This window comes from Phocoena sinus, chromosome 3 (assembly GCF_008692025.1).
Source record: "Phocoena sinus isolate mPhoSin1 chromosome 3, mPhoSin1.pri, whole genome shotgun sequence".
In the NCBI taxonomy this organism is placed as follows: domain Eukaryota; kingdom Metazoa; phylum Chordata; class Mammalia; order Artiodactyla; family Phocoenidae; genus Phocoena; species Phocoena sinus.
In genome coordinates this window covers 9,006,338-9,015,044 of record NC_045765.1, presented here as the reverse complement: position 1 = coordinate 9,015,044, position 8,707 = coordinate 9,006,338, and the positions used below count along the sequence as shown (strand labels likewise).

Sequence of the window (8,707 nt, the reverse complement as noted above, 5' to 3'; positions counted from 1 at the left end):
CCCTGAAAGTCAGTCCCTCCAGCCCAGGGTTTCACGTGGGGTTAACACCCATCCCTAGGACACTCCTCAAGGTCACCTTTCCATGACAAGTTCACCTTTCCATGACAAGGGCACCCTTTCCGCCCATGTGACTAAATTATCACCTTCCTCAGAACAGGCAGATGGGGATCCTGTGAAGTCAGGAGCCCAGGATGCCAGGACAGTAAATTCAGACCAATCAACCCTCCCCAGTCAAAAAGCCAGAAACTCCAGGGTTGGAGGCCAGAATAAATCACAAACCACCAGACCTTCAGGAATGAGGCAGGGGGCAGCTTTTATTTAATTGGACAACAGGCTCGACACACAGCATAGACTTGCCCAAGCTGCTGTCTGCCCCTGCCCCAATGGGACAGGGGTACACTGAGACAACTCGGGGGGGGGGGGGCTTCACACTGCCTCCCCAGTCTCACCCCCAAAAGAGCCCCATTCTATCTGATGATGGACAAAGTCTCAATGCGTCCATGCCCTGGGACCACCCAAGGACTGAGCGGGCCTGTTTGTGTCCTTTGGGCCCACAGGGACCTCATTCCCTGCCCCACGTGCCAGGAGGGTGTCATGGCTCCTCCCCCCCAAGTTAGGAAGCCGCAGGCCCAGGGAGAAGGGGCCAGGCAGGTTCAGGTCAGGCCAGCCTGGTTCCGGAAGCCTGGAGTTGGCATTTAACGGTCTGGGGGCCCAAGGCAGCTTCCTCTTGGGTAACTGACTGCTGGGAAGATGCGAGCCAGCCATCCCCCAACCAAGCTTGGGAGAGGAGGGGCCGAGGGTCGGCCAGGCGGGGACACAGCTGGCTTCCTTTTTTCATGGAAAGGCTGGCCACCCGCCTGCCTACCCATCCTCCCTGGGAACACAGCCCAGCCTGAGATGGGACTGTGTGAGGGTCCCCAAGTGCAGAACTGGAGGAGGGGGCCTGCAGCAGACAGCTGGGTTGACCCATCCCGTCCCAGGCTCCACTCATCCCCAGGTTCCTCCTCCAGACACAGGTCCAGGGCAGGGTCCTCATCTCTTCTCACAGGAGGCGAATGGCCCACCCAAGGAAGGCAGGGGCCGAAGACTCCAAGGGGGCTTGACTCCTGTTCCTGCTGAACTGAGCCAGTCTGCACAAATCAACTGTGTTTCAGCTCAGTAGGCACGGGAGGCAGAGCCCAGGGAGGCCCGGAGGTCGGACAGGCAGGCGGAGGGGAGAGGTGGCAGGGCCAGAGGAGGCGGGGCCCCGGGGGGCGGAACTTAGCCACTGTGAACACGACTTGCTGTGGACCTGCTCACAAGCAGCTAAGCCCTGCTCCCCAGGCCAGACGCAGGCGGTGGAGGCCTCTCTGCCACCCCATCCCCATCCCTGGGTCAGTGTCCTCAGCGGAAGCAGTGACAGCGGTGGCCCCAGAGGCAGGGCTCAGGGTCGGTTGGAAATCCCTGGCAATGTGATTTGTGACAGGCAGCAAATCCCATCCCCAGGAACCCCAGCCGGCCATGGCACAGGGGTGGGGGGGCACCGGGCAGGGCCAGCAGCTGGCACCTAGGAGAGACAAAAGGAGGTAATGAGATTTGAGGATATCTGCCCTCCAGGTCCCCACTTGCTGCCATCCTTTGAGGTCTTGCAGGGAAGCCCTTTTTCCCCACGTGCAGCAGCAACCAAAGAGAGCTAGACCACCAGGCTGGATACCCCCAGCCCCAGCCATGCCTCCCAGGCCCAGAGAGGTAGAGATACCCAGAGGGTCACTTTCAGCCAAGGAGGCTGCAGGAGCTCCCAGAGCCAGGTCCCCCCTCCCTTTCTTCACCACCCCCACCACTGAGCCCTGGGCAGGCTAACTGGGGCCATGGGGAGAGGAAGCTGAGGGGGTGGCGGGCAGGAGGGTGAGGAAGTGATCTCACCCCAGCTGGCGCCACTTCCTAGAAGCCTGAAGGGCAGGAGGAAACCACCAGGGCCACCCCGCGTGGCCCTGTCTCCTTGGTGGTCAGGCCTCAGCCCGCACCCCACCCGAGTGAGCGGATGCTGGCAGCGGGCGCCCAGGTCTCCCCCGAGGCACGCACGCCCCCAGAGCACCGGACCCAGGCTCGAGGTGCAAATTCCAGCTCGGCAGTTTCCCAAATGCCCTCCAAGCCTCAGTCTCCCCATCTGTAAAATGGAGCCAAGAGTCTCTACCACATAGCATGGTGAGGTTCCACCAAGAGTGCTGCCTAGCAAGTGCCGGGCACCAAGACCACCTGTAGAATTTGTGGGACTCAGTGCAAAATGAAAACCTGGGGCCCCTTGTTCACAAAGTAAGAATTTCAAGACGACAGCAGAGCATGAACCCAAGTTCCAGGTCCTTCTCAGTAGCGGGTGACCCTGTGAATGGCACAGGTCACATGCCCATGGAGCCAGCCCTGTGTTCAGTAAACAGAGACCTCCCGTGTGATGAGAGCCCTGCGGCTAGGAGATCCAACTGTGGAGCCAGTCCAGCTGCATATGAACCCTGGCTCTGCAGCTTCCCAGCTGGGTGACTCTCAAGTCACTCAGTCTCTCTGGGCCTCCGTCTCCCCATCGGCAAAGCAGGGATAATGTCATGGTAAGGATCCCGCGAGTGCTGTGTATAATTAGGATGGGGCTACTCTGTCACCATTCACCAGGCATAAACAGGAAGGATGATGGCACGGAAGACGCTGCACACGGGTAGGACCGCAGCGTCCAGATCTGGTAGGTGGTGGCCACCACTGGGAGACAGGTGGAGTGAGGTGTCCTGCTCTGTGCCTCCTACATACACACATACATACACACCGGCCACCCGCTTTACGGTCGGGCCCTAGCCCAGCCCTGTTCCCTCAAGGTTTAGGGGCACCAACCAGGAGCAGACAAGGCCCCGCAGGGCGGCCGGCCTCCCTGGGCCGCCTCCGGAAGTGAGACAGCACATTCGTGTCCCAGGGACGAGAACGGGAAGGGCGGCCATTTGGCCAGGCCCGTTTCCTGTGGGGTTTCCCCTGCACAGAGCCCCGGGCCGGGGCCAAGGCCACTCCCCATCCCCGCAGGCGCAAAAGGCCTGGTTCTCGGGTGGAGGGGGCACCGTCATGCAGGTGCCCAGAAGCAGGGCCCCCGTTACCATAGGCGTGTCTCTCAGGCTCTGGGGAGATGGTGTCCAAGGAGGGCCAAGCTCCTGGCAGCTGGAGGCATTGTGGGGAGGAAGGGCCCTGGGCCCAGGGAGCACAGCAGGCCCCAGGCCACACCGATGGATGGATGGATGGATGGATGTATGTCTGAGTACGCTCTGCAGACAGGGCGTGGACTCCTGAGACATACTCTGTAATGCCTGCCCCCCCTCAACCCCATGCTCCAAGAATGAATCAGGGGCAGCTTCCGCCGGGGGCGCCACCACCACCGCCCCCAAGCCTGGTCCCCAAATACTTTCCACCCTCTCAGAGCAGCTGGGATCGGAAAATACCAAGGGCTGCAGGCCCCGCCCTGCCCGCTGCTGCTGCCCGCCCTCCCAGCCTGTCACTAACGCTTTGCCTAATGGGCCCAGACTCTCCGCAGAGGCTCCCTAGGCCAGGCCCCGAGCCAGCCGCTAACCTGGGCTGCCCAGCCAAGTGCCGCCTGACCACCCGCCCCCCACCCCTCACCCCCAGCCCAATGTGGCCACCATAACAACCGGCCCGATGGGCAGCCCTCAGAGGTTGGCGCCTGGCTGGAGGGAGGCAGGGCACTGGTAAGTGGGTGGGCCCCGCTGCCCACCCAGGGCTCGGGGGAGGGGGGCAGGCTCAGGAAGGGGTGAGTAAGTGAGGACTGAATCACTTGTTATAAATAGGGGAACCATGCAAGTCACATCCCAGCCCCCATGGTGCCCAGCCACGCCACGCTCCAATCCCTGCCTTCAACTTTAATCCCCCTCAGACCAGTCAGAGAATTCCCAGGGGACCCCTAATATCCACACTTTGGGCCCTTTACTGAGGGGTACACCCTACTGCCATGTCCATCTCCGCCTTATCCTTGTCCTGGCCTCCTGGCCTGCCTTTTGGGGGCCAATGGCCTTGAAGGCAGTTGCTGGCTTCCAGGCCCTGTCCCCCTCCTATAGCACCCCGACAATTCCCAGGCCCAAAGGTCAGGATTCCTTGGCTCCCCAAGGTATTCTCAGGGTGTGGGTGACCATGGTCCTGGACAATGACGCCTGACCAAGGCCAGATGGAGGCCAAGGGGCTTTAGCATCTCAGAAGTCAGTTCCCTGGCCCCTCACCATCCAGGACCCCATCCCAGACCACCCAGGCCTGCTCTGCCCAGGGTCACAGCTCAGTGACCACACCCAGGGTGGCGCCAGCTCCAGCACCCTGGGGCAAGGCGCCGCTGCTGCATGACTCAGCTGTGCCCAGCATGGCGGTGTCCTTCTCTGCCCAAGGATTCTCACACACCCACACCCACTGGCTTCCGAGTACGTCCTTCCCGGGGGACTGGCCTTTCCCCAGGCACACCTCCGTGCTCACACAGGACATCCAATGGCAGGAGGGAAGGTGGCCAGAGTGCCCTCCAAGTGATCTGAAAGTGAGGGCCCAGGACAGGGAAGGGAAGCACACACTTCCCTCCGCTCGTTTTTCCCAATGCTTCCCATATACAGATGGAGAAACTGAGGCCCAGAGGATTCAGAACCAGGCCCAAGGTCATGCGGGAAGTCTAAGGAAAAGCCAGGCCTGATCCTGGCATAAAGTGTATCCAAAGTGGGAAAGGGCCAGCCAGCCAGCCCAGAGAGGGGCCGGAAGGAGTTTTCTTTAGACCGCCCAAGGTTCCTTGCGGTGTCCTTCACTTCGAACAGACTCCCCCACCCAGCCTCCCAAAGTGAAGGGCAAACTCTGAAAAATGCCTTACGGTATATCAAAGCATCACCTGGGCCCCCAGAGAACAGGTCATCCCACTGCACCCATGGGGCAGTGACCCTGTGACTGCAAATGGGTCAGGGGTTTGCCCCGCAGCTGCGGCCTGCACAGAACATCTGGCCTCCACTTACAACAGGCAGGGGTTGGTAGGGGGGTCCCGGGGAGGACCCCTGGAGCATCCGCCTCTGCTGTTTCTTTCCAGTGAGCAAGGGTCTGCGAGATTCAGAGGCTGGGCCAGCACAGACAGGCCCGACCCCCCCTGGACACACCCTGTCACGCATGTGCTCCGCGTGCCAGCCCCGAGCCAGGCTAGCAGCTATTTTAGGGCCCCCTCCAGGCCCACAGACAAGACTTGCCCGTTGGGGTCTTGAGGGAGCTCCCAGAGGACATCCTGCAAGGACAGAGGGCAATGGGTGCCCCCTGGGCGCTAGGACAGAGCTGGCACCAGGCCCTAGGGCCCATGCCTTCCCAGGATGGTGGCATGTGAACACATGCGCACCGGCTGGCCCGGGCAGCGTGCGTGGGCGAGCGGACAGGGTGTGTCCTACATCACCTCGTCTCTAAGCCCGGGCACCTGTTGGGTACTGCCCTCCAGCTCGGGCTGGCATGGGCAGGGCTGCCAGAGGACACCCCTCATGCCAAGGGTCCCACACATCCCAGCCTCACCCTCATATACCACCAGCCATGGACAGGCAGCTGGTTGGAGCTGGGGCAGAGGGGATAGGTGACGGGGAGCCAACTGCACCTCCAAGGCATTCAAGAGGCCACTCACTGGGTCTGGGCCTGGCTGGGTTGCATAGGACAGTCAGTGTACGGCTGGGGGCTTTGGTAGCAGTCAAGTCCGGTGCTGGGGTCAGAGGTCAGTCTGGGGCTAGGATGAAGGGGTCAGAGTTCAGTCTGGGTCCTTTCACCCTCTTCCTGCCTCCCGAGGGCACGGGGACCCCAAGCTACACAGGGCTGGGGGGTCAGCCCTCCAGGAATCTCCCAAACCTGGCCCCCTTCCTATGAATGAGTCCTTCTCCACTGGGCCAGAAGGAGTGGGAAGGGAGGAGAGGGTCCCCCAAGTCCTCCTAAGCCCAGGCTGTACTGCTGGGCCCCAGCCCTCTCCTCTGTGGAAGGCCTTCCCCTCGCTCACTGGCTGACATGTCAAAAACTTGAACCACTGTCTTCCACCCGCATCCACAGAACTCTGGGAGACCCCGACCTACAAAGCCCAGACATGCACCCACAGGGGCCATTCCCTCCACCCCAAGCGACGCACATACCCTCCCACCCTGCAGCCAACTCCTGCCCACCTCGACCTGCGCCGGTCGCGTTGGGACCCGTCCTCCCCACCACACTCGCAGGAGTCTCCTGGGGGGGGAGTGGTTGGGGGGGGGGGGCCGCGGCGGGTCCCAGGGGACGGGGGAGAGGTGGGCCGCCCTTCCCCCGCTCTGTAGGGGGCGCCCCGGGACTCCGTCGCCGCCACCACCAGATACACGGGCCCCGCGGTCCTCCCCCAGCCACCGGCGGCGGGGCGCGGGGCGGCGCCCTCCCCCTCGCCAAGGGCCGGCGGACCCGCCGGGCGCACCCCCACTCAGCCCCAGAGTCCGGCGCGGAAAAGTTGCCGCCGCCACCACGGCGCCGCCGCCTCCCTCCCGGTTCCCTCCCCGACTCACCCACGGGGGAGGGGAGCCGGCACTCGGGGCTCCGGCCGCCGCCCCGGCCCGGCCGGCGGAGACACAGGCAGGCGGGCGGGCGGCGGGGCCGAAACGATCCGGGGGCGGTCGCGGACCGCGCTCCATCCCACTCACTGGCCGGCCCGCCGCGGGGTCGAATCGCTTTTAAAACCTCCCCGTCTCCTCCCCCGCGGCCGGGCAGGGGGCGGGCGCGGGGCGGGGCGGGCGCCGCCGTCATGTGCCCCCGGAGCCGGTCCGCCCCCACTTTCTTTCTCCGGTCCCCCAACTCTGTCCCGTCCCCAACTCAGCCCCAACTTTCTCCTCCCTTGTCCCAACTCTTCCTGGGCCCCATACTCAGCCCAACTCCTCCCTCTGGGTCCTGGACTCGGGGTCTAGCCCCAGTTTTTCAGCGAAGGCTCTTCCTGCTGGGATAGGGCGGGAGCAGGGCTCCTAATTCACATCGCACCTCCGAAACTCCTCTTGGCCTAGGTCCTGCCCTAGGCAGGGAGAGAAACCCAGGAGGCCGCAGACAAGGGGAGGGGAGATGGAGGGGGCATGGGTGTCACACTGCCACCGCGGGCCCCTCCCTTCCCTGGAAGGGCATGGGCCTGGATATTCTGGGATTCTGCCAAACACGAATCCCCACTCTTTCCAGTTCCACAGTGCGTTCCTTAGCCTCAGGAAGTCCCTCCTTTTATCCCACCCAACCCTCTCCTGCTGCCATTGAAGACTTTCTGACCCCAGTCCAGGTGGTCCCTGGTCTAGGTCCCCTCCCCCCTCAGGCTTCCCGGCACACACCCAGGGCCTCTGGGAAACTCCCCAGCTCCTGGAGTATCCCTGGGAGAGAGGCCCTCCCTGGATCCCTCCCTCCTTCCCTGCATGCGTGTCTGTCCCACCTCATCCTCCACCGACCTCCCCTCCACTGGGAGGAGGAACACGGAGGCATTGTTCCCCAGGACAGGGCCCTGCCTTGGGGCCTGGCCCTGTGCCCAGGTGGGGGGCCGGGAACAAAACTCAGCAAAGGGGGGGTGGGGTGCCCTCTGATGCCAAGCCAGCCTCCTTGGGCATGCCTGGATGCCACTTTGCCCTCTCCAAGATGAGACTGGGGCCAATGGCCTCCAGACCACCACCACCACCACCATGATGCCACAGCAAGGTTCTGCAGCCAGAGGACCCTTCCCAGACCTGTGTGAGCATTGCTATGGGAGACGGTTTTTCTCCCACCCTACCCCGCTCTGACATTTCCAAAGTCATATAATTAGGGCTGGGGGTCAGATTCTTCACCACCCCACTTCCCAGGCAATAAGACTAAAGCTGGGGTGGGGAGGGGGCGACCCAGCAGCAGACCCAGGCAGAAGACTGGAGGAGCTGGTTGGGTGCCTCTGGGTCACTTTGCACCGCAGAATTCCTCCAGAGTCCCTCATTTCCCCAGTACAGCTCAACAGGCTCCTACTTTGGATCTTGGTGGCATTGCGGAGAGGGGGGCAGAAGCCACACCTAGCTACTATCCCATGGGGCCCAGCCCTAGGGGCTCCTGGGTCTTTCTTCTCTCTGGGGCCCAAGGGGCAGGCTGGCCCAGGCTGCAGGATCTGGCAGGTTGGGGCAGGAGGGGGCAGACCCGCCTGTGGGGCCCCAGGGGGAGATTTGGGGTGGCAGAGAATTCCCCGACTCAGGGTGGGGCCCAGAGGGGGTGGGGCACTCGCCACATGGCTTCCTGAGCAGCTACAAACAGGGGAATGGAGTTCCCAGGATCCAGAGTCTTCCTGTGGACACACACACACACACACACACACACATCATTCCAGAAGCATACAGCAACTAAATTACAATGGGGCACCCCCTCCACACCACCCCTCCAGAACACTACCTTTACACCGCAGGGCAAGGTCTCCCATCCAGAACCATCCTCCTCTCCTTATTAGTCCAATTGGGCACACATTTAGGGGAAATGCCTCCTCCACGATGGCCTACAGGGATACCCGTGCCAAAGGCCCTGAGCCCATGTAAGCCATTCTGCCGTTTCCCTGCAAGTGGCTTGGACCACCACAGCTCAGCCTCCCTCAGCCCAAGTTTGGAGGGTCCTCCCGGTGCCCTCAGCCCTCCATCTGGATTCCTGACATTTGCCCCCTACACACACACACACACCCTGGTCCTGAGCCGGCCAATTTACCCAGGGACAGCAG

At 62.7% G+C, this 8,707-nt stretch overlaps 1 protein-coding gene across 1 annotated transcript; it reads right to left on the bottom strand.

Annotated features, from left to right (window-relative positions):
* Window positions 1-288: 288 nt before the first annotated feature.
* On the bottom strand, window positions 289-6,779 carry LOC116751702. The gene is made up of 2 exons (XM_032627932.1): window positions 6,525-6,779; window positions 289-1,546 (listed from the first exon to the last, which is right to left on the bottom strand). The coding sequence occupies exons 1-2, from the start codon at window positions 6,760-6,762 to the stop codon at window positions 1,296-1,298; spliced, it is 489 nt and encodes a 162-aa protein (XP_032483823.1). The 5' UTR covers window positions 6,763-6,779; the 3' UTR covers window positions 289-1,295.
* Window positions 6,780-8,707: the final 1,928 nt, after the last annotated feature.